Source organism: Monodon monoceros, unplaced genomic scaffold (assembly GCF_005190385.1).
Source record: "Monodon monoceros isolate NGI ecotype Baffin Bay Population unplaced genomic scaffold, NGI_Narwhal_1 Super_Scaffold_13, whole genome shotgun sequence".
Classification (NCBI taxonomy): Eukaryota; Metazoa; Chordata; class Mammalia; order Artiodactyla; family Monodontidae; genus Monodon; species Monodon monoceros.
In genome coordinates, this window is record NW_021703769.1 from 64,372,291 (window position 1) to 64,398,304 (window position 26,014).

The window sequence follows — 26,014 nt, forward strand, 5'->3', positions numbered from 1 at the left end:
TTTCACTGAGAGTAACAAAATGAATACACGTCCCCATGTTCACTCATTCATGCATTCGCTCACTGACCAAATATGTTCCAGACCTTATTTTGGTTCTGGGAAGTAAATGGTAATTGACAAAATGTCCCTACCCAAAGAGCTCCTTTCTAGTGAAGAGGGCCGTGAAAAAAACAAGGAAAAGCCAAGGAAACAATCAAACAAAATAAAAGAAATTGTGGGAGAGTGTCGGAGAAGCTATCCCCTTCCATCCAAGGCCCGCAGACCCTGCGGGAGCCGCCGCCACTGTGGATGATTGGGAGGATCCGGTGCACCATGGGAAGCTAGCCGAGCAGGCTGGGCGATACGACAAAATGGTGGAATCAATGAAGAAAGCAGCAGGGATGGATGTGGAGTTGACAACTGAAGAAAGAAACCTCCTATCTGTTGCATATAAAAATGTGATTGGACCTAGGAGAGCTTCCTGGGGAATAATCAGCAGCATTGAACAGAAAGAAAAAAAAAAGGGAGGAGAAAACAAACTAAAATGATGGGAGAATATTGGCAAATGGTTGAGACTGAGCTAAAGTTAATCTGTTTTCTGGACATTCTGGGCAAGGCTTTCTGCTTATAAAATCAAAGAGGACTACAGCAGGGATCTGGCTGAATTTGCCACAGGAGACGACAGGAAGGAGGCTGCAGAGAGCAGCCTAGTGGCTTACAAAGCTGCTAGTGATATTGCAATGGCAGAACTTCCAACACATCCCATTCACTTAGGTCTTGCTCTCAATTTTTCTGTATTCTACTATGAAATTCTTAATTCCCCTGACCATGCCTGCAGGTTGGCAAAAGCAGCTTTTGATGATTCAGCTGCAGAACTGGATACACTGATTGAAGAAAGCTACAAGGACTCTACACGTATCATGCAATCGTTATGTGATAATCTGACACTATGGACTTCAGACATGAAGGGTGATGGTGAAGAGCAGGATAAAGAAGCGCTGCAGGATGTGGAAGATGAAAAATCAGTGAGACACAGAAGCCAACAAGAGAAACCACCTCTGACCACCCTGCACCTTCCCATTTCACCCCTCTTGGAAATTCCCCCATTGTCACTGAGAACCACCAAATCTGACTTTTACCTTTGGTCTCAGAATTTAGGTTCCTGCCCTGCTGTTTTTTGTTTTTTAACAGTCAAAAGTTCTTAAAGGCAAGAGTGAATTTCTGTGGATATTACTAGTCCTCTTGACCCCCAACCTATCCACTGAATACATTCACATCACAAATCCACCAAGAGTACTAATAATTTCTGAGCCACTAAGAACAAGCAGTTTGCAAAATAAATAATCTTATATTTTTATATTGAGTGAATGATAAGAGATGTTTTCTTGATTAACTTCCTTATCATCACATATTTATTCATTTTCTCAAGAGGGGATGACATGTAAGAGTTTTTTAAATATATGCAGTAGGGCTTCCCTGGTGGTGCACTGGTTGAGAGTCTGCCTGCCGATGCAGGGGACACGGGTTCGTGCCCCGGTCCGGGAAGATCCCACATGCCGCGGAGTGGCTGGGCCCGTGAGCCATGGCCGCTTAGCCTGTGTGCCCGGAGCCTGTGCTCCGCAACGGGAGAGGCCACAACAGTGAGAGGCCCATGTACCGCAAAAAAAATAAATAAATAAAATAAAATATATGCAGTAATTAAAGTTTCCTTCCTAGGAATTCAATTCCACATATCCCTATTTAGCTGACTTTAGGAAACTCACCAAGAAATAAGGAGTCTGGTATATGACACAGGTCTTTAGAGTCTGGGAAGTGTATCTTTGAATCTTGGTTCTGCCACTTACTCACTTTGCAACCCTTGGGCTGGTTGTCGTCTATACACTGGGATTAATTTTAAGTGAGATAGCAGGCACTTATCAAGCACTCAATAAATGGTAGTGGCGGTTTGTAATGCTTTACATACATTCCACTTTCTGTCCATTGATTTGCTTTAGAAAGTGCAAACCGTCTTCCCTGTGTTTTTCATCTAATTCTGCCATATATGTTCTTCTCATAAGGAACTAGTACTTTAAAATCAGGCCCATCTCAGGCCAGTGTTTAGAATGAAGTGAGAATGTGGGATAAATTAAGCATTGCCAAAGTAGTGTAGGCGAACTTTGATGATGCCAGACCACTGGGGAGACCCAGGTTTGAGGGCTGACTCTGCCACTTGCCAGCTATGACCCAATCTCATATTCCATCAAATGGCAACAACTACATGGACCTACATGGTTGCTTAGAACAGTGGTCTCCAAGCTTTTATGGTTACACAGTCTATCAATAAAAATATTTGGGACACATATACTCCCATCTGGATATGGTTATTTAACTTGTTCTACTCTGCTAATATAGTATGTATATTATAAAATACATACGAAAATGAGATAAAGTCATAAACAGAATTCTAATATCTCAAATAAATTTCTTTTTAATTCTTATTTCTTCTCTCATCCCCAGTGGATTATCTTGCCAAACTCACTTTGGAGACCACTGGTTCAGAGGATTGAATGAGATGATGTTCATGAAAATGTGATATAACCTGTAAAATGCTATTTAAGTGTTACATAATAATGACTCAAATGTTCCACAAAAATGATACATAATAATAGGCCACCATTATAATGCCTACTTTATACCAGACACCATTATTTTCCCCATTTTACAGAGAAGGAAAGGAACACACAGAGAGATCAAGTAAGACGCTCAAGGTCACAAAGCTAGTAAGTGGCAAGGACAGGATCAGATCCAGGGACTGTCAGACTCTGAAGCCAGTGCTCTAAGGATCTCCCAGGGATCAGGGTCCTGTGGGATGTCCCTGGGGACCAAGGCAAGGGTAGCTGAAGGCTAGATTTCGTAGCTCCTTGCCACCCAGGCACGAAGTCCAAGTTTCCACAGTCCACAGTCTACTCAGGGCCCTCCCTCTTTCCCGGGGCTTGTCTTCATGCCAGGAACAAGCCAGCTGACAGCAAAAGACATCCTCCATTGGCTGCAAGCATCCAAAGCCAAGTGCACTGTAGCCAGTGAGGAGGTGATCCCAGCAGTGGAGTCCATTGTTTCAGAGTGTCCCGGCTTGAAGACCAAATTCCTGTTGTCTCCACACAGCCAGAATCGGTGGCTCAGCTTCCAAGAGTTATTTCAGTGAGTATTTTCCCTGCCTCATCTGCAGTGCCAGGAATAACACCAGTCACAACTACATCTCAGAGTCTCCTTGATTCCAAGGACTCAGCATACTATGTGTTGATCTAGGCTTCTTCCCAGGAAAGAATCACCTAATAAAAGGTGTTTAAGGGACTTTCCTGGTGGTGCAGTGGTTAAGAATCCGCCTCCCAATGCAGGGGACATGGGTTCAAGCCCTGTTCCGGGAAGATCCCACATGCCGCGGAGCAACTAAGTCCGTGCACCACAACTCCTGAGCCTGTGCTCTAGAGCCCACGAGCCACAACTACTGAGCGACACACTGCAACTACTGAAGCCCCCGTGCCTAGAGCCCGTGCTCCGCAACAAGAGAAGCCACCGCAGTGAGAAGCCCATGCACTGCAACGAAGGGTAGCCCCTGCTCGCTGCAACTAGAGAAAGCCCACACGCAGCAACAAAGACCCAACACAGCCAAAAATAAATAAATAAATAAAAATTTTTTTTTTTTTTTAAGTGTTTAAGGACAGAAGGAAGGGATGTAGCTCTGCTTCCATTTCTCTGCTTCCTACCAGGGCCTGAGATGAGTATCCTGCCTGGCTTGGCTCTTGCCTAACTCCCAACACTCTCACTGCCTTGACTCCCTCTGGCCACCATTTTATTCCTCGAACATGGCCCATCTCAGGGCCTTTGCACCTGCTGTTTCTTCCATCTGGAATGCTCTTCCTTAGTCCTTTTCATAGTTGACGCCTTCCTGTCAGATTTCAGCTCTAATGTTTTATCCTCAGTGAGGGTGTCCATGACCAACCTGTCTAGAGTAGAGTTCCAAGCCACTCTATCACATCCTGTTGTTTTCTTCATGGTACTCATCACTATCCAAATATCATATCCATTCATTTGTTCCTTTATTTACTGTCTATTTTTCTCCTCTACAGTAGGGGTTGACAAATTACGGCCCATGAGCCAATTCTGGTTTGGTACTCACTTTTATAAATAAAGTTTTATTGGAACACAGCCACACCCATTTGAGTACACATTGTCTATGGCTGCTCTCATCTTACAAGAGCAGAGTTGAGTAGCTACAGCAGAGACTATGACCCTCAAAGCCTAAGATATTTACTGTCTAGATCTTCACAGAAAAAAATTTGCCAACCCCTGCCCTAAATTGTAACCTCCCAGAAGGCAAAGGCACTGTTTGTCTGTTTGATTGATCACTCTATCCCCAGTTCCTACCATTTAGTTGGTGCTTAAGAAATTCTTACTGAGGAATGAATGAACAAACAGATCACTTAACCTCAAGTTTCCTCATATGTAGAATGGAGATAATTATACTGCACATATCTCATGTTGTTTTGAGGATAAAATAAGCTAATATGTGAGAAAGTCGTTCCTAAACTGTAAAAAAAGGGAGTAAAATGTTAATTAATAGTATTATCCTTCAAAGAGCTGTTAAGTAGCTTACGTTTTAAAAAAAAAATTCTTCCAGAGAAGCTTATAAAAGGAAGCCATATAAACTCTATTGAATAAAGGCAGTTTCCTTTGTTGGAATAAAATTTTATCCTACTAGTTAATGTACACCAAATCCCATTGGTCAATCCCAAAATTCTCTCCCAAGGCCATGCCAGAGAATGCTGCTTGTGTCTTTCATAAACTGAGTACCTTTGGATAAGTCAAGTAACATCTCTAAAATTCTGTATCTTATCCGTAAAATAGGGATAGCATAGTATCTACACAACTGAGTTGTAGAAGAATCAAATGTGACGTTTTTAGCATAATGCCTGGCACAGAGTAATCACTCTGTAAGAATTATAGTAATTATGATTACTATTATGATTATTCTCAAGTTAATAAAGTCATTCAGCAGTGTAGTAATTCCCTAAGGTAGTATTATTCAGATTGAATATGCACATCCCTCAGTAAAATAGTTTTTACCACACTCCCCTAATACATGTTTATTTATTTATAAATTATATTCGTGTACTTTTGTGCATCACACAAATATCAAAAATAAACATTTTAAAGAATGAATTCTAAAATACATATAATTTGAAGTTCTCCTATTTTCTTCCCCATACCAGTTGTCTTGCACATCCCCTGGGTAGCAAGCTCCCCCACTTCTAAGATCCCTATCCTAAACAACTCTGCAACATTTGGCTGAGTCCCCAAGAAACCTTAAAGATGCCACAAAATTCACAGAAGACAGAGGACTTTGAACTCACATGAATTTCACATTGAAATTTACACATTTGGGGAGTATTTTTCAAGATAAAGGGAATCCCCACTTCAAACCAACAACTTTGGAGTGTCATAACTCCAAAAATACCATAGAAGAAATATCAGAGCTAGACTGGTCTGCCATGTTCAGCCACCATCTTGGAGCCCATACTTTGCAGAACCACCTCTGCAGAGCACAGCTGTGTGGAGACAGGAGGTCAAGAACCAATGGCCATTTATTTCTCCAGTGGGACCACAGGCTCTCCCAAGATGGTCCAGCACTCCCAGAGCAGCCTCAGAATTGGGCACACCCTCTGTGGAAGGTAGGCAGGAAAACTGTTTTCTTTAATTCTCCCCTGAACTACCAACATGTGTATCCAATTGCCTAGTTGGCACCTCTACTTAGATATCTCCAGTGAAACATCTACAAAACAGAACTCTTAATGTCTTAGCTCAGTAAATGATACCATCTAACCAACTGATCAAGCAAGAACTTAGGAACTGACCTTGATTCAATCCCCACAGCAGCATGTCTGGCTCCTTCTCCTTTTTGCCAAGTAAATTTACCCAACCAGAAAGGCCTAAAACTATCATATTACTGTATTTTCTTTCTTACTGAATGACCATGAGATGAGCATATGTTAATGGACGAGAATAAGAGGTTGTAGACATCACCTCCAGTCATGACCTTTAATTAACCAGTGCTGACATCTGTGTCTTTCTCCATCATCCAGCCGCTTACCACTTATCCCATCACGACCCTGTGCAGTGCTCCCACTGTGTACTGGATGCTTGTGCAAAAAGACCTTAAGAGGTATTTGGGCAGAAATCTCCACTTGAACCACAAACAAAAGTTATAATCCAGCATCACGGAGCTCCCCTTTTCAGCACAGGATAGCCCAGAGTTTCTCAGTCTTGCCACTACTGACATTTTGAACCAAATAATTCTGTGTCATGGAGTGCTGTCCTGTGTTTTGTAGCATGTTGAGCAGCATTCTACCTGGCCTCTACCTACTATATACCAGTAGCACCTCCCTCTCCACCAGTGATGATGACCAAAAATGTCTCCAGACATTGCCTAGAGTCTCCTGGGGGGCAACCCACCCCCCGCATCCCCAGTTTAAGAATCACTGGGAAAGCCTCTAAGGGCAACTGGACATTTTTCCAGAGACAACCAGAGCTCTACAATCCCAGCACTCCCATCACCCCCACCCTAAAAGAACCCACAACTACATTTATACTGTCTTGAAGTTAATAAAGTCTTATGACTTGAAGCTTATATTCAACTTAGCCAAATCACCTGAACATTAGGTGAAATTATGAAGTATATTTATTTAACTAATATGAATTCAATACATAAGAAGAGAAAGGAAGAGAGAAACAATTTAAGTCATCACAGTCACCCCTTTCTCCCCTAAACGTGGATGCTTCAAAGCCAAAACAAAACAAACAGAAAAAGGACATCCTTTGTTTCCCCAAGGTGTAGACATCTAGGAGGCAGAATTATATGAGAAACATAATAAAGTAGATATGAATCTTCTCTTTTCCTGATCAACTCCTTGTGGCCCTCAGAATGTGAACATCTTGCTCACATTTCAAGATTAATTCAAGGGCCATTCTATTTTGAATAGACACAATTCATGTCCTACCAAACCCTACTACCCATTTTGGGGCTCACTGTATCAGTCGGGCTGTTCCAAGCTTTCTCACCTGAGTCCTGTTGGGCAGCTGAGTAGTAAGACACTGGTTAAAAGCTCAACCTCCAAAGTCAAACAGGCAGGGCTCTGCTACTTTCTAATAGTGGACCTTGCTAAGCCTGCCTTACCTCCATCCATAAGAGATAGTTAAGAGCTACCTCACGAGGTTCTGGTAAGAATTCAATGTCGGCAGCATGCGTGGTGAGTGAGATACTTGACAATGGTAAGTGCAGAGTACAGATTATTCAACTCTGTTCTATTATTTGGGAGGCCTTGGAAGAGTTCTTTAACTTTTTTCAGCCTCAGTGTCTTCATTTATAAAATAGGGTTTGTGAAGATTATGAGAGTGCTCCAAAAGCCCTTGTAACATAAAAAATGTTCAGTTAGGGCTTCGCTGGTGGCGCAGCGGTTGAGAGTCCGCCTGCCGATGCAGGGGACACGGGTTCGAGCCCCGGTCCGGGAGGATCCCACATGCCGCGGAGCGGCTGGTCCCATGAGCCATGGCCGCTGAGCCTGCGCTTCCGGAGCCTGTGCTCCGCAACGGGAGAGGCCACAACAGTGACAGACCCGCGTACAGCAAAAAAAAAAAAAAAAAAAAAAATGTTCAATTAATATTAGCTGCCATATTTCTTGGCTCATAAGTGCTTAATATCCTTATTAGCATTTTCTCCAACCTTTTCCTCTCTTGAATAACCTGCTAAAGTGTAAACTCCACCAGGAATCTTTGTTTTAATCATAACATGCCCCACGTGCCTAGAACAATGTCTGGCTAGAGAGTAGGTGCTCAACAAATATTCACTGAATGAACTTTCCTAAGACTTGCCTCTCCTAGCTCTTTGCTTGTTGCTAATGTCCTAGTTATCTGGCAATGAAAGCCTCTCATACTTCTCTCCCCAAAGACCCCATGCAACTCTCTCTTCAGATGTAAATTCGAGAAGCTGCTGCATTGCCTAATAGGAGGGGAGCCACTCAATCCAGAGGTGCTGGAACAGTGGAAAGTGCAAACTGGGCTAAGCTGTACGAGGGCTACGGACAGACAGGTGGTATGTTTAATGGACAAAGCTTAAGTTTACCCCTTCAACCCCAGGACTGCCAGCTGGGCCCCTGAAGTGCTCCCACCATGCTCTAAATTGTGATGGTGTTTCCCAAAACTTCTAAATTGCCCAATTACGTTTGACTGAAGGGGAATTATTATTACTCGGTGTTCCTGCCTCCTCCTCACACAGGATAAGTCTCAGAGGTGTTAGGGGTTGAAGAGGTTCAGAATTGAGTAGCTCATCTTTCCAGCGCACTGGGAAGGACCCCAGAGAGCCCCAGTGGGGAGTTACAAGGTGCACTTAATGGCACTCTTAGTCAAAAGGAGTGATTTTCAAAGTGTGGTCCTCAAACCAGCAGTATCAGTAGCACGCAGGAATTTGGCAGAAATACAAATTCTAATACCCCTGCCCCTTCCCTGACCTACAAATGAGAAACTGGGATGGGGCCCAGCAATCTGTGTTTTAACAATGCTCCAGGTGACTCTGATGCACACTCGACTTTGAGAACCACTAGTCTCAGATAATATATTTCAGAAGATGAGACTGAATACTGGGAAAATCAGTCAAAGCTGGGTCTTGGATTTCATTGTCATGATATAGCTACAGAAAATGAAATTTTACATAGTTATATAAAACATGTCCTCTTAATAAGGAATAATTTGTGCCAATCAGAAAGGGCAAGAAATTAAACCAGGCTCAGTGGGGAAAGGGTACTACTACCCTATGATGTCCAGGTGGGTAATATCTAACTGGTTCAATAAAGAACCAGTTAGTGTTCAGCATTGGTCCAAATTCTTGATGTGTCTGAAAAGCAAATCTATCAATATAAACTGATTTTTTTTCCTGCAGGTCGTGAAAGCTTTTGTTGTCTTATCTGCACCCTTTAAATCATCCAACCCAGAGAAATTAACTCTTGAACTTCAGGATCATGTAAAAAAATCAACTGCACCTTACAAATATCCAAGAAAGGCAAGTATTGTGCGCAAAAGTTAAGTGTGTGTTACCAAATAAGGATCTAAACTAGTAAGTATATAGATTTTATTAGCTTTTGACTTTATAGCAACTCATTATATAAGTAGAAGACAACTGTTTCAACTTTAGCCCTAAGAATTTTGCTTTAAAGTATTTTATATTAGGACACTACAAATGTTTGAAGAACTAGAATCTTTGATCAACTCTGCAATACTAAGTAAATACTAAGGATCCTTATCAGACTAATCTGTCCCATTCCATATGAGGAAAAAAAATTGTTTTTTTAAGGCAGCAAATTGTTTTTAAAGACAGCACCTACCTTATCTATCATAGTACTCTTGGGCCATTACACACTCATAAATTCAAAGCATGTGCCTTTAAGTATCAAGTGACCAAATTTAAGGCTCAGGATGAAGATGTTATCCAAAGAAACTGTGGAATCTTTCCTGAAACCTTCTTCTTCAAAGGAAGGATTCAAGCATAATTCTGTATAAAGACACACAGATGGCACTGCAATTTCCTTCTAGTCCTAGAATCCTATTAGTTGATACTGACTGATCCTCTACATGAGAATTCCATTTCCACTGGCATCATTTCAGCTAAAATGTAGTTAATTTCAACCTAAGAACTAGTTACATTTTCTCCATTCAATTCACTAAATTAGTGACTAGTTGCTTTTCAGAAATGTTTGAGGACATTTTAAAATACAGTAGTCAAAAAAATAAATAAATAAAATAAAATAAAATAAAATACAGTAGTCATATCCTGAGGGAGAACAAAAGTAGTTTACTGTCAAGTCAGGGCATAAGGGGAAAATTGTATAAACTCAAAATTATCTCTAAAAATCTCCTTGGTAACCTCCAGGACCCAGCTCTTAAAAGGTCAAAAGCCAAGAATTAACTTGATGTTTCTCTTTGCATTTAGTTGTGGCCTCCATTTCACTGGGGCAGTAGAGACCCAGGTCTGGTTCGAACTGGAGGAAAGCAACAGAATAAAGGGATTGTTCTTCTGTCAAAGCATACAGGTGAATTTGCACTAAAAACCAGTATGATGGAGCTCCACTGTCATCTTTATATATAAATGGAACAGTTTCTGGTGACCAAGGCATCCAATTAGCTTCAGCTAAGACAACACCCAGACCCTGAAGCTCAATGTCAGAGTTTCATGAAAGCTCTCCCCTATTATTCTGACAGTTGGGAGAGTAAAAATGGAATCAAGTGTCTCATAATATGTTTTTCCGTTGATTAGGTGGAATTTGTTAAAGAACTCCCAAAGATGATCACTGGGAAAATCAAACGCAACGTTTTAAGAGACCATGAATGGGGCTGAACATAGCCTAACAAGAACACTGTGGTATTAAGTAGTTAACAGGGCTGCTTTCTTTTAGTCCTTGTTTCCTGATAATTCAGTGACTACTCTCTTAAAATGCTTAAGATTTTTCCTGGTTGAAAAATTCAACTGAATTTTTGTTTTGTACTTTGCCAAAAAATAAATAAGTAAAAATCTAAAAATATTTGGGAAGAAAATTGTTACGCTGACCAAACAACAACTTGTAGTGTTTAAAACAGCAGGGCTCAAATGATTAATCAGAAAAGCACAACAGACAATGAATTTATCTACTACCTGATTAATTCAAAATAAAGATTAGAACTATTCTAACAGAAATGCTCAAGACAGAATTTCTTCTGCTTAAAATCTTTATATGCTACTAATTCTTTAAGGTGAATTAAAATATTAATGTTAAAGTGAGGAATGTAAAGAATTCAAAAGCCAATTAAATGAACTTAATTAAGTACTGTACTATACATTTTGAAGCAAACTCACTGTAAAATATCTAATGCTTGAATAAGATACAAAACGCTTAAGAGTTTTTAGTTATTCAAGAGCAATTAATAAATTTTTGTATCTTTACTTTTTGGACAATGTACATGACTTTTGATACATAATTTGACATAAAAACATCTTTTATGACACATCTACTTTATGACAATAAAGCAAGAGATTTACTAAGAGGCAGAAAGAAAAAGGAGAGATAGAGAACACCAGTCTTTAGGGAACAAATTTATTTTGATTTTTCTGAAAACATCAGAAACTGAAAGACAAGCTGAATATCTGGCCATACCAAAAGCAAAATACAAGTAAAAATAACATTTAGAAACCATGTTTAACTAAAGGGAAACATGTTTTAAAATATCAAATTTAACACTCTTTCCTCCACAGAGCAAAACAAGTTTTACTAAACCACAACACTGGAGTTTAACTGACATAATTTTTTTTTTTTTTTTTTGCGGTATGTGGACCTCTCACTGTTGTGGCCTCTCCCGTTGCGGAGCACAGGCTCCGGAAGCGCAGGCTCAGCGGCCATGGCTCACGGGCCCAGCCCTCCGCGGCATGTGGGATCTTCCCGGACCGGGGCACGAACCCGTGTCCCCTGCATCGGCAGGCGGACTGTCAACCACTGCGCCACCAGGGAAGCCCTGACATAATTTTTTTAAATAAAAATTAAAAGGACAAAAAGCACTCAATTCCCACCCTGGAATCTTGTCATTTATAGAATAACATGCTCAGATGTCAGTGAAAATAAACAGTTGGTAAACCTGAAAACAAATCTTTCAATGACTGAATTCAGATTCCAACAGAACACCGTACTACCTTACATTTGGGGAAGAATAGCTTTTGTCACACTAAGGTCTTACCAAATATTGATAAAAATAAATACAAAAGAGGATTAAAAACAAACTACTAAATCAAAATCTTTCTGTAGAGTAGCAGCTTTCACAAAATAAAAGGAACCCAGTTCCACAGGGTTGTACGTTCTATAAGCATACAGCCAATTTTATTCCCAGAGTCCTATACTATCAAAATAAAAGTATCTTTGTCTTGGAAAAAGTCTGATGAAGGCACCAAAATCCTATCATCCGTGTTCCCCCAATGATAGTTACAATGCTCCTATCATCCTTTCAAGATAACTTCAACTTATTAAGAGTTAACATTCTAATATCTAAAGATATATAAGGAAGTTCCAGCCTCATCTGCATCAGCAAGGCCCTTTCTATTCTCTTTGCTCCTCCCAAATCCTTCGTTTTACCAGCAGGACCACTAGCTAGGAGGATAAAAATATATTTCCATGTTCACTAGCCAATAAACAAACATAGCCATTGGTGCAGGAAGACTTAACATTTACAATACTTCCAAACTTGTTAAAACTTAATAAAATCCAACTCCAAAAGCTAATTTCATGACCCCTTAGTATTCTCAATCCGGACATTTAATTTTGCAGCCCTCTTTGGTGTCTGTCTCTTCCATCTTTTTTCAGTTTTACCCTGGAGGAACACTTGAAAAAACTTTCAAATTAAGGGGATCCTCAATGTATATGAGCGTGAGCACTAAGTTGAAAGATACTCTTGTTTCACAGAAATCCAGAACTGTCAGAAGAGGACTCTGAGTTCTTCCTCTTCTCTCAGTGAAGAAATCCCAGGCTGAGATTTTGGGAAAGGGTTCCTCACCCAGTCACACACCAGTGTTGGGAAAAGGAGGGGAAATGTTATTTAATTTGGTTTTGCAGTTCTGCAAGAGGAGTTTAAATAAGACCTGAGACTTGTTGCTTTCTTCATTCTCAAACCCAAGTGGCTGTAGAAACATTTCAAGAGTGCCTTATGCAACATAATTATTCCAAAGAGTCAGTTTCTTTTAATCTAAGACTCCTGTCACTTTTAAGTAGAAACATTTTTCTCCAGTCCCTTGCAGAAAACTGTTCATTTGTTCTTGCAATGAAAAAAATGTCTTCTAAATAGGCTAGTTTCTGTAGCCATTCTTCGTCTTCAAAGCATTTAGCAAAATCTGGCCTTGTATTTTACTGTACTTATAATTTACTGGTAATTCACCTTTCAACTCAAATATCCTGTAGAGAACTCTTCCTCTGGTAAGTACTGGATTTCTGTATGTAGGAGATTTATGTGCTCTTTGTTCAGGTTTTAGTTTGTTTTTTCTTTTTAAACATTCTTGCATAAAATGGATCTTTAATTAAGTTAACCATTTTTGCAGCATTATTTAAAACTTTCTTCATTTCATCTCCAAGTTTTTAATATCAGCACTTCTCTGTGAAGAAAGCAGTGTGCTGTAACATCAACGTCAGGATTTTCTTTTACTAAAATGAGGCAAAACTTGTCATGGAGCCAGCCACTGATGGGGCACCAGGAGTACAGATGGCAGACTGTTGTTTTTCAGATATGAAGACCTATTAAATTTATACTGACCATTGTTTTGGGAGGCTCCTAGCAGGCGAAAGTTTCCTCGAATTTCCTCATCATTTACAAATCTTGCTATAGCATGACAAATATTCATGAAATCTGTTAATTCATCAGCAACTGCTGCTGCTTTTAAACAAAACCTCTTTAGTATCATGTGACATAAGTCAATTTACTACATTGAGAGAAAAGTCTTTTCAATTTCTTGTACTGCTTCTTGACCTAGCATTTTAATGTTGGTACTGTTAGATTCTTACCAACTATGTGAATTTTTCTTTCCTGGAAAAAGTTCTGCTACTACATAATTTGCTTCCTAAACCTTTTCACTGAACATGATTTTTTGAACAAAAGCTTTACTGTCTTGACATTCCAAAGCCATTAAAATAATTGTCTTTATTTGTCAGGGAGCTATGATTTATAGCTACAACTGCTGAAGCAAATGTTCCGTTTGTAAGTTGCATTTCACAAAGGATATGGAATGGAACAGCTTGAATAAGTCCATTTACATTGTAGAGTAGCTTACATTGTAAAGAACTTGCGTGCCTTGCTGCACTAGTATACTGTAATAACTCAGAAGACTAATTCTTCATAATTAACCTCATCAGAAATATCTGTAATTTTATGCCTAGAATGAACACTTCTATCTCACACCTTGCCTCCAAAAATTGCAGCAATGCACCATCAGATTTGGTTGTAACAAATGTTACGAAAACATAAAAATGGGCATAGCTTCCACTGCAGGGAGCGCGGGTTCGATCCCTGGTTGTCGAACTAAGATTCCACATGCCTCGCGGAGCAGCCAAAGAAAAAGGCGGGCGAGGCATAAAAACTAAACAAGAAAATCACAAAAGGTACAAAAACTTCACAAAACAATACACTTCTAACCTATATGGCCCATGTTTTTGCAATGTTTACAACAAAGTGGCAGGGGACAGCTGAGTTGCAAAATGCAAAAATTCCTTCCTTAGAATGAAAATTTCCCTCTGAGTTTCGATTCACAGAGCTTGCTCACTCCCATAAGTCAGCTGGCACTTCAGAAGCGGGGGAGTGGGGAAGGTAATCAAGAGGGAGAGGCCAACATCATCCTCCCGCCACCCTCCGCTCTGTGCAGTAGTGTTCACCAATTTATCCATAGCCTCTTCTAGCTCAACCAAATGCACACTGCCATATAGGGCTGAAAGATCTCTAACAAAGCTATTAACGGGGCTGCTCAATTATTTTGAGTACAGCATTACACAGCACACAAACTCAGAAACAATATTTTTAGTAACAATTTTATATAGAATCCCAGCAACATCTCACAGAACCGCAGTTGAGAAATCCACCTCCAACACCAAATGATTTCTTTTCCTATGAAAGGTCATTTCCATGTGACTCAGATCCTTCTGTGACTTGACTTGCAAGTTCAGGTTTAGCGGCCCCCTCACTCACCACATGTGTCTCAGATACTGGTTCTGTCTGACCCAGCTCCTCACTATCCTCTGGTACCACCTGCTGGTTATTTTTTCCTTCTGCTGCGTCCTTTTGATTTGATTTGTCACCAGATTCCAATTTAGCTTCTTTCCCATTTCCTGTTAGCGCTGCCTGCTTTGCATTAAGCTGTGACGAGTCCTTGGCACTCTTCACCACCTCCTGGAGATTGTATTTTCTGAACAACGTGTAATCTTTCACAACACTCAGGCAACAGACAGCTTTAATGATTTCTACTACCACTGTGTACTGTGGATTGGTAAGATCTACTTTATTTTCCGAATTGAGGCTGCCTACTATTCCTGTAACAAAAATAACAGGAAAACAGGCTAAGAAGGATACCTTTAAGCTTGGCGGATACAAAAACAATCTTTCATCTCCTCCTATTTAGAATTTGTTAAAACAATATGTATATACTAGTCCACTCATCAAATTCCACTCTTCTACATGGACTTCCATCAAATTCCCTGAATGCTTTCAATAAATAAATACAAATAAAATCCTGAGACATTTAACAACAGCACTTTTTTCCCCAAAGAAAATTCAATCTTGATTTGGAAAAGACTTTAGTATCTAACTACCAAAAAAAATCTCATACCCAACATATTGAAAAGTTAGGTTTGATATTATTTAAGAGCATTTTAATATACTTGTTCTACACTCAAAAATGTAAGCCTTAAATCTCAAAAAAAAAAAAATCTTATAAACAAGTATTTACCGTGGCACACCTATGTAAAATCACTAAGAGAAACATACCTGCCAATTCTTTGATAACTTCTTCTCTATTCATGTGACTGTTATTTCGAGATTTATATACAATCTGAAATGTCCCTTTGTTTGGAGCTTTAAACCAGGGTTCCAAAAATGTTTCTGCATATCTTTTCATATCTTCTAAGAAAGCCTTGCATGTGCCTGAGATGGGTAACATTCGTAGAATAACCCGAGTCTTCTTTTTCTTGGTTTTGTATATATCTTGGAGAATATGATGCACCAATTTCTCAGGTTCTAAAATAAAAAGAAAAAATCAGCACAGAACAAACAGGTAAGTTTAAGAGTTCTCATTTTAAACTCTTCAAACTCTCTAAAATGAATTTTCATTGGCAGTGACATAAATTGACAGTAGAGTAGAAAAAATCATCATAATGAATTTTAAACAAGTTTAACCAACATTTTTCCCAATTAATATTTCTTTGGTGCCTACTCTGTATTAATACTGTATCTCATATTTTAACTCTGCTTTTATCAAAAACAAGTGTTCTTGAAGACACTGGAGTTAACTTTGTGATGTCTAATTTATCTGATGGCAACACCATGCTGTCGTTTTCCTGTATCAGCAGCAACTATCGAAGTAATAAACATTAAATAGTACATGCTATGCTTTTTTACAAAAACAAAACAAAAATCTGCAAGTCACTTAAAAAGATTTAATCAATCCATTAGCTAAGTTTGTACAGAAGTCTAGATTTCAGACCTCAGAGGAGCCCCAGAGCCATGAATGCACAAGATCATAATGTAGTACTCAGGAGGCATCCTGACTATATACGAGTCTGTTTTGGGCTGCTCAGTGTTTTCAATATTTTTAAAGTAGTTAGCTACATTTAAAAACCTAGAAACTTCTCCAGATTTCCAACTTCTTTTGAAAAATCAGAAGATCTGGCTCCCCTAAGACTACATTCCCAAATGACTGGAGCCATTCCAAACTGCCTGGGGTTGAGTAGCAGCTGCTCCTTTTAGACAGAACCGTGTATTCTTGTTTTGCCTAAAGTTACATACAGGTAAAGTGGCAAAGCCAGGTTTCTACTCCTAAGCCCTATGTCCACCACCCCATTCTACCTCTCCATATGCCTAGTGCTAACACAGTGTAGAGAGGATGCAATCAAATGATTAACTGAGCCATGCCCATCAAGCCATTTTGTAGGCAGTGTTCTCGGAGACAGGTGTCCAGATATCACAGGATCAATCATCTTAAAATGTATTAGTCAGACACACCTATCCCAAGTGTCCTGATGAAGACTACATTATTTGCTCCGCTCTCCACTGACTGGAATCTTCTCAGTCTCATCTCTGTAGATGCCTTAATGTCACCAACTTCCTTCTTCAAGGCGGCCTCCACATCATCATCTTCTGCCTCACTTCCAGAGGGCTGCTGATCCTTGTCTGCAAACTGTTTGCATAAAACTAATGAGCAGAAATGCCACAACAGCTTATGTTAAAAGCTCTTAATTAACTACTCATATGAAACCCCCAGTGGCAGATGATTCAATATTGACAATAAAACTTTTTACTCAGACACCATTCCCTCCAAAATGTGGAGGAAGAAGGAAGTTCACTCAGACTGTGGTACACATCATTTGAAAATGTTTTCTAAAGCATCTTGACAGTCTGGAGCAGAGGGAAATGTGCTCGTCAGATGAATCATTTCAGGGTGGACCTTAATCCTATCAATAGATATGACTGCACCTGATATGACACTCTCCTTTCATGAGATTGAACCAAATAGTTATCAAGTTAAAAATCCTTACTCCTGTTCTACTGAAATAGTTCAAGAACTTGCTCAAGCTGTCGGTGTAGACAAGACATGCACTTGTTGCCCACTTGGCTCCACTAATGGGATTGCCAATCAAGCATTAATGGTAATTTTACACATTTATGGAGATTTTATTGTATACCAGGATGTTATTTTATGTACATATGCAATTTTTTTTTTTTTTTTTGGCGGTACGCGGGCCTCTCACTGCTGTGGCCTCTCCCGTTGCAGAGCACAGGCTCCGGACGCGCAGGCTCAGCGGCCACGGCTCACGGGCTCAGCCGCTCCGCGGCACGTGGGATCTTCCCGGACCGGGGCACGAACCCGTGTCCCCTGCATCGGCAGGCGGACTCTCAACCGCTGCGCCACCTGGGAAGCCCCATATGCAATTTTTTTATCCAACCTTCTTAAGTCCTATCATTATTCTCTTTTTTACCTAGCTCAGCAGAATTAATAACATGCCTATCCCCTGAGCTAGTAAATGACAGTACGTGAATTTAAATGCCCTCTGTACTATGCTCCTCCACTTAATTCCTTGGGGTGTGCATGTGTGTACTGGTCCAAATCCTAAGCCAGTAATATAATTATTTCCAAAATGGGACAATGAGACTTTATACGGTATTGTTTCAAAAAGTTCTTACTTTTTGAAATGTATTTTTATATGCATTTGAGAAGTAACTAGCACTAGTAAGTACTAAAAACACTATTTTAGAGATGTTATTGCTTAGGACAAACACATTACTACAGCCATAATGTTCAAATGGTGGTAAGGTATGGCAAAAACCTTAAGGACGAATGAAGTGTGCCCTTGTGAACTGGGACCAGCTAGTACCTACCTAACCTACTTCAACCTCAGTGTCCCGGTGAGCAACACTTCACAAAGCTACGATGAGAAGTAAATGTTTCTGAAAGAGCTTCAGAAAGAAGGCCTGAACCGCAGGAAGCAATCTATACATGGGAGCAACCGTGATTAATGATGGGGAAAAAAAGCCCAAAGTGCAAACATTTAAGCACAAGACCGGGTAGGGGTCGGGAGCCGAGACCTTGCGGGGGGGAGGAGAGGACACAGAGGCGAGGACACGCCCCCTCACCGCCACGCAAGCTGCCAACCTCGCGCATGCGTACACAGGGAGCCGGCCTGCCACCCTTCCCTCCTCCCTCAAGCCCGCCCTCCCCGGGGCTGGTACCTTTTCTGGACCATACATGTCGTCTCCGTATTCGTTGAGCAGGCTGTAGGCCTCCTCCACGCACTTGCGCTCGTTCATGTTACAGGTGATGAGAATGCCCTGTAGCCCGGGCTCCAGCTGCCGGGGCCCGCCGCCATCGCAGCGCCGAGCCCGTTTGGCCTGCACGTACTGAGCCTTGCCTTTGCGCTTCCCGCCGCCAGGCTGAGGAGACTGCTGGACGGGGGACGCCATGGTACGTGAGAGCTGAGGCAAGCAAGAATCGTGCTTTTCCACGGCCCTCGCGCCCTCACTTTTGCTGGCGCGGGCTGATTACGTCAGGTGTGCGCGATGACCTCACCTAGTCCCGCCTCCAAGCCTCATTTCCGGCTCCGCCGGGTCCTAAAGCCGGTGGGCGGTAGGCTGCCGAGAGGTGGCGTGAGGCCCGACCCTCGCCAGGATTGACAGGCACTCGCTTTCACCTCACCGCCGGAAAAAGGTGTTTCCCTGGAGAAGTGACCTGCCTGCCGCAGGTGGAGGCGGCTTTGCGCGTCCAGTATCAGCGGCTTTGCAGCCATTCCAAAAGTGGCGGTAGTGGCACTTTCCAGAACGTTGATGCCGGTTCAAGCCTCCTAGATTCCGCAACCATCCTTGGCACCTGTTCCCCCAGCCTACCCTATAATTCTGTCAGCTTCCCAAAAGTTCCCAATAAATTCCTTTTCAGCCTAAATTTGCCAGAATATGTTTCTATGTGACTTACAACCAAGAATGGTGGTTTGTCACACTGCTTTCTCTGGGGGTTTATCCCTAGTCTCAGCAACTATCATGTTAATATATTATCTTTCAAATATCGTTGAAAAGATGCCACTCTTGAAGAATGTGTTCAGGAGGAGTAAGTGATCCCCACACTCAGCCCCAGCTACTCCTCAGGTACAAAGTTGTTGCCAAATTTCAGTTACTACAAATCCTAGAGGAGGTAATCTGCAAAAGGGGCACTGACCTGAGAGTCAATAATCTTTGATTCTAACCCCAGATTTACCATTATTTCCAAAAATCTTATCACCATCTCATTTTTTCTTTCATCTTTGCTTCCGCCTTTACTTTTCAGAGTGTCATCTGTGGAGATTGCATAGCATATATTTCTGGAGGTCCTAAGTTGCTTGTGAAAGGCAGTCTCGTTACACTGGCCTTGCTGTGGTGTCAGGAGGCATAGAGAGAGCTGGCTGGAAAACTTTTTTCTTTTCATCCTCAGTGCCTAGCATAGTACCTTGCCCATAGTAGGTGCTCGAAAATGTTTTTGAATTGAATTCCACCCAAAAAATGTTCAATAAACAAAAAAGGTTAAGACTCATGCTGTTGAAAGGGAAAGTACGCCCCGGTCCTGATCCCATTAAACCATGTCATAGAAGCTGGAAAACAGCATTGGTCTCCCCCAGAACCTCTCTTTCACTAGGTGAATTTCAGTTGCCCATACACTACCCTCTGTCGTTAGGATCTTAGAAGTTAGCACACAGATGAAAGTTAAGATACATAGTTTGACCCCTAAGCATATTTGAGTCCTACATGCTGGAGGTGCAAATCAGGAGGCAAACTTGAAAACCAAACTCTGTTGTATTTCACGTTTGCTATGTTGGGAGAAACCCTATTAGGTGAGAAAAATATGCAAACTTCCAACCCCCAGTCTAGATATCAGAATTATATAAATTTCCCCCTCATCCAGTGGCAACTTCACATTGACACTTCCACTTTCTCCTGAAACTAGGCCCTTAATCCAGCTCTAAATAACCCAGCCTGTGTTTATTCTTGATTTTTCTTTATTCTTTTTCATTTTTTTCTTCATGACTATGACTTCATTATTTCATTTAGAGAGAGATTTCCTTGGCAATGCTGGAAACACAATTGTACACAGTTTCTGCTTATGTGAACTTTCACCTCCTTAGGGCACCAGTCATGGTCAGTGGACTAATATCTATCACTGGACACTAAGGGCTCTATGATGTGGCTTGTAAACCCCTCTTCTGGCTCCTGTATTTGTGTTTTTTAAAGAAGAAATGTTGACATTATAGAAAGTGGCACTTGACATCTTGTGGAGTGTATAATGGTGCTCTGAGGAATTTGCCTTTTATTCTAACTAACCTATTTGCTTCACATATTCAGGAGGGTTTACAGTCCAACAAGTGAGGGGTTGGTGTAAGACATTCTAAATTTCCTTTTGCTTTATCTTCCTAACCTTCAAAGTTACTATCATTTAACTTATACTTGTATGTTCAGTACAGAATCCGTTCTGGCCCTGAGCACAACACTCTTAGATACCCTTCATGTTCTGACCTCGCTATCCATCCAGGGTTTCCTGCCTTATTCTCTTGATACCCAGCATCTTCAGATAATAGATGTTCTGATACTGAACCCCAGTATCCTCCTGACTTGATTGCTCAACACCTGCCACCTTCAGAGTCGGTATCATGTAAGATTTAAGAGCCCAAATTCTAAAGTCAAATCAAGTTCAAATCCCAGTTCTGCCATGCCCAGCCTGTGGAAGTCCGAGCAAGTTACCTAAGTTTCTTCATTGACTTTAATGGAAAAACACTTTAATGGAAATGATAATACCCACATCATGGGCTACTGGGAAAATTCATTAAGGTCAGGCATGACAAGTGCTAAGCTCATAGTTACTGTTCAACCAATGTGGACTTGAAAACAGTTGTGGCTCATCAAAGCCTAGATTTTTTTTTTTTTTTGGCACTAGTATCCATTCCCCAATCCAGTCTCCTAAATTCATTATTTATCTCTTAATCTCTTATTTCAATGTTTCTTTTGTATGTGTAACTTATTGAAAGTTAAATTTAATCCTTTTAGGAAAGAAGCTAGAAGGGAAATAAATCAAAAAATAAAATAGTGCAAAGTAAAATAAGATAAAATACATAACACCTGCATGCCCTTACCTCTGCCAATTGGCTCATGCCAATATTTGATTGAATGACACCCCAGGTGTTTCACTGGATTTATCTCCTTAGCTGACAGCGCTTGTGTCATACTTGCACTTTCATCACACCTGCAAGCTACTTAAGAAAGATGTCCAACAGACTCATCCCACAGGCTGGAACCTAAATTTGAACGCATGTGAACTTGGGTCTATCCCTGGAGAACCACATTTGGCCTGGCTCTTTGCTCCTGTGTGCCTCTTCACTCAGCCCTACTGGGTGTTCAAAACTCCTGATCCTGGCCTCCCCCAGTTTGCTTCATCCCACCATTGCTGGAGTCTCAATTTTGACAGGTATGCTTCTCTAAGGCAAATTTTGCATTTTGTGGACCTAGGTTCTTAAAGGCAAAAGTTGAATGAATCTTTTTTTCTCCAATTTTCTTCTCCAATTTTATACCCTATACATGTATGAATCTTTCTTCTTAAAACTTTTCCTGACATTTCATGGGTACTTTCTCCCTACTCATTTGAGATTTTGTTGAGTAATCTACATTTAAATTTAGTTGTTTTATTATTTAGTTCTACTTCTTTGAGTATTTCTAGATCCTCCTCCTGCTTCTTACTTCCACTTTATTATTTAATTTATTTTTATTTTTGTCTGTGTTGGGTCTTCGTTGCTGCACATGGCTCTCTCTAGTTGCAGCAAGTGGGGGCTACTCCTGGCTGTGGTACACGGTGCTTCTCATTGTGGTGGCCTCTCCTGTTGCGGAGCACAGGCTCAGTAGTTGTGGCACGTGGGTTCAGTAGTTGTGGCTCACAGGTTCTAGAGCGCAGGCTCAGTAGTTGTGGTGCATGGGCTTAGTTGCTCCGTGGTATGTGGGATCTTTCCGGACCAGGGCTTGAACCCGTGTCCCCTGCATTGGCAGGCAGATTTTTTTTTTTTTTTACATCTTTATTGGAGTATAATTGCTTTACAATGGTGTGTTAGTTTCTGCTTTATAACAAAGTGAATCAGTTATACATATACATATGTTCCCATATCTCTTCCCTCTTGCAACTCCCTCCCTCCCACCCTCCCTATCCCACCCCTCTAGGTGGTCACAAAGCACTGAGCTGATCTCCCTGTGTTATGCAGCTGTTTCCCACTAGCTAGCTATTTTACGTTTGGTAGTGTATATATGTTCATGCCACTCTCTCACTTTGTCCCAGCTTACCCTTCCCCCTCCCCATATCCTCAAGTCCATTCTCTAGTAGGTCTGTGTCTTTATTCCCGTCTTGCCCCTAGGTACTTCATGACCTTTTTTTTTCCTTAGATTCCATATATATGTGTTAGCATACGGTATTTGTTTTTCTCTTTCTGACTTACTTCACTCTGTATGACAGACTCTAGGTCCATCCACCTCACTACAAATAACTCAATTTTGTTTCTTTTTATGGCTGAGTAATATTCCATTGTATATATGTGCCACATCTTCTTTATCCATTCATCTGTTGATGGACACTTAGGTTGCTTCCATGTCCTGGCTATTGTAAATAGAGCTGGCAGGCAGATTCTTAACCACTGCACCACCAGGGAAGCCCCTTACTTCCACTTTAATCAATGCTCCTAAGAACGAATCCCTAATGGTAGAATCTCAGGCAGTTTTATAACTTAGAAATGTTTCCATTTGCAATTCAAATCATACTATGAACTGCACATTCCACCAATGCATAACACTAGTCTTGAATAATACACTAATGCAAGAAGTATAAATTCACAGTAGGTATAGTATGTATTGGGTTGGCCAAAGTAAAATGTTATGGAAAACTCTGAACAAGCTTTTTGGCCAGCCCAATATTTAGGAGCCCAGGGTAACTCAGGTATAGAGGATCTTTTAGCACAGATGAGGCCAAATAAGAATGATCTACATGAGTACTCAGTTTGAATAATTTGTATTTAAATTAAAAATTAGAGGGAAGTTGGAACTTCCTTGGTGGTCCAGCAGTTGACTCCATGCTCCCAATGCAGGGGGCCTGGGTTCAATCCCTGGTCAGGGAATTAGATCCTGCATGCTGCAACTAAAGATCCCACATGCTGCAACTAAAGATCCTGCATGCCACAATGAAGATCCCACATACCACAACTAAGAACTGGGACAGCCAAATAAATAAATATTTTTTTAAAAAAATTGAAGGGAAGTCAATTAGAATACAGCATTCAGTGTACAGATGAACAGAGAGACAAACTGATTGGGAACACACTTTGAAAGTCCAACAGTCTTGGGTTTAAATACTAACTCCACTACTTTGCTAGCCTTATGACCTTGGGAAAGTTAACTGCTCTGAACTTCGTGTTCCTCATCTGTAAAATGGGAACAGCTATAATATATACCTTATAGGTCATTGTGAGTATTGACTAATTCATGCCAGTCTCAGATAAAAATATTCAATAAATGTTAGCTGTTGCTGTTTTGTTGTAGCTGTTGCTAATTGGAAGGTTTGATGAGGGTAATTTTTATTAAACCAGAATTGAGTTTAAGGCCCAGGCTTTTTGTGTTGGTCAGTTGGCCCTTGGTATCTCCAGTCACCATTTACTTATTCCCAGGACCTGAGAGATACCTTATTATATTTTAGTGTGTTAATATGGAAAGATTTACAAGATACATTGGAAAATGGGGATAAAAATCAAAGTGAGGTATGTGTAGTATGAATCAATTCATGTTTTAAAAGGAAATATATATATGCATGTAAGATGAATGGATAAAGAAGATGTGGCACATATATACAATGGAATATTACTCAGCCATAAAAAGAAATGAAATTGAGTTATTTGTAGTGAGGTGGATGGACCTAGAGTCTGTCATACAGAGTGAAGTAAGTCAGAAAGAGAAAGACAAATACCGTATGCTAACACATATATATGGAATCTAAGAAAAAAAAATGTCATGAAGAACCTAGGGGTAAGACAGAAATAAAGACACAGACCTACTAGAGAATGGACTTGAGGATATGGGGAGGGGGAAGGGTAAGCTGGGACGAAGTGAGAGAGTGGCGTGGACATATATACACTAACAAACGTAAGGTAGATAGCTAGTGGGAAGCAGCCGCATAGCACAGGGAGATCAGCTCAGTGCTTTGTGACCACCTAGAGGGGTGGGATAGGGAGGGTGGGAGGGAGGGAGATGCAAGAGGGAAGAGATATGGGAACATATGTATATGTATAACTGATTCACTTTGTTATAAAGCAGAAACTAACACACCATTGTAAAGCAATTATACTCCAATAAAGATGTAAAAAAAAAATAAATATATATGTGTGTGTGTGTGTGTGTGTGTGTGTTTAAATGGAATACTACTCAACCATAAAAAGGAATGAAATCCTGCGATTTGTGACAACATGGATTGACCTTGAGAGTATTATGCTAAGTAAAATAAGGCAGACAGAGAAAGACAAATACCATATGATTTCACTCATATGTGGAATATAAAACAAACAAACAAATAAAATAAATGAAAACAAACTCATAGATGCAGAGAACCAAATAGTGGTTACCAGAGGGTAAGGGGGTTTAGGGTGGGTGAAATGCAAAAGGAGTCAACTGTGTGCTGATGGATGGTAACTAGTCTTATGGTAGTGATCACTCTGTAGTGTACACAGATGTTGAACTATACTGCTGTACACCTGAAAATTATATCATTAAAAAAATATCGGGGCCCCAGAGACCTGTGGGACTATCACCAAAAAAAAAAAAAAAAAAAAGAAAAGTAACATTTGTATCATCAGAATCCCAGAAGTTGAGAAAGCTAGGGCAGGGCTGAAAAATTACTCCAAGAAAGAATGGTTAAAAAGTTCTAAACTTTGGCAAGAAAAATAACCTATAGAATTTAGCAATATATAAAAATAATTATACACCAGGACCAAGTGGGGTTTATTCCAAGGAAGCAAGGCTGTTCAATATTTGAAAATCAATCAATGTAATCTACCTTATTGACAGGCTAAAGAAGAAGAATCATATGATGGTGTTAATTGGTGCAGAAAAGGCATTTGCCAAGATTTAAGACTTATTCATGATAAAAACTCTCTGGAAAATAGGAATGGTGTAGGAGAACTTCCTACACTTGATCAAGTTTTTTGTACATGCTCTTTATCAAGTTGAACATGAAAGACTGAATGTTTTCCCACTAATATCAGTAACAAGGCAGGGATGTCTGCTCTCAACACGCTTAATCAACATAGTGCTGGAAATTCTAGGCAGTCTAGTAAGGCAAGAAAAGGAAGTAAAAGGCATATAGATCTAAAAGGAAGAAGTAAGCCTGTCCCTATTTGCAGATGATATAATTATCTACATGGACAATCCCAAGGAATCAACAACAAAAAAACTCCTAGCACTAAAAAGGGGCCAATAGGGCTTCCCTGGTGGCGCAGTGGTTGAGAGTCCGCCTGCCGATGCAGGGGACACGGGTTCGTGCCCCGGTCCGGGAAGATCCCACATGCTGCGGAGCAGCTAGGCCCGTGAGCCATGGCCACTGAGCCTGCGCGTCCGGAGCCTGTGCTCCGCAATGGGAGAGGCCACAACAGTCAGAGGCCCGCGTACTGCAAAAAAAAAAAAAAAAAAAAAAAAAAAAAAAAAAAAAGGG

At 40.6% G+C, this 26,014-nt stretch overlaps 2 protein-coding genes across 2 annotated transcripts; one reads left to right on the forward strand and one right to left on the reverse strand.

The window, feature by feature from the left end:
* Positions 1–290: 290 nt before the first annotated feature.
* On the forward strand, positions 291–10,399 carry LOC114894318 (acyl-coenzyme A synthetase ACSM4, mitochondrial-like). Its single transcript, XM_029220851.1, is given in 12 exon segments — positions 291–516; positions 519–594; positions 596–1,004; positions 2,891–3,156; positions 5,544–5,687; positions 5,890–5,921; positions 6,067–6,178; positions 7,984–8,072; positions 8,075–8,101; positions 8,751–8,836; positions 8,948–9,067; positions 10,319–10,399. Coding segments are annotated over 12 exon segments (1,608 nt in total). The 5' UTR covers positions 291–350.
* A 690-nt stretch (positions 10,400–11,089) lies between these two features.
* Positions 11,090–19,197, reverse strand: THUMPD1 (THUMP domain containing 1). The gene is made up of 4 exons (XM_029219687.1): positions 18,502–19,197; positions 16,777–16,951; positions 15,544–15,792; positions 11,090–15,089 (listed from the first exon to the last, which is right to left on the reverse strand). The coding sequence occupies exons 1-4, from the start codon at positions 18,730–18,732 to the stop codon at positions 14,668–14,670; spliced, it is 1,077 nt and encodes a 358-aa protein (XP_029075520.1). The 5' UTR covers positions 18,733–19,197; the 3' UTR covers positions 11,090–14,667.
* Between the last annotated feature and the right edge of the window lie 6,817 nt (positions 19,198–26,014).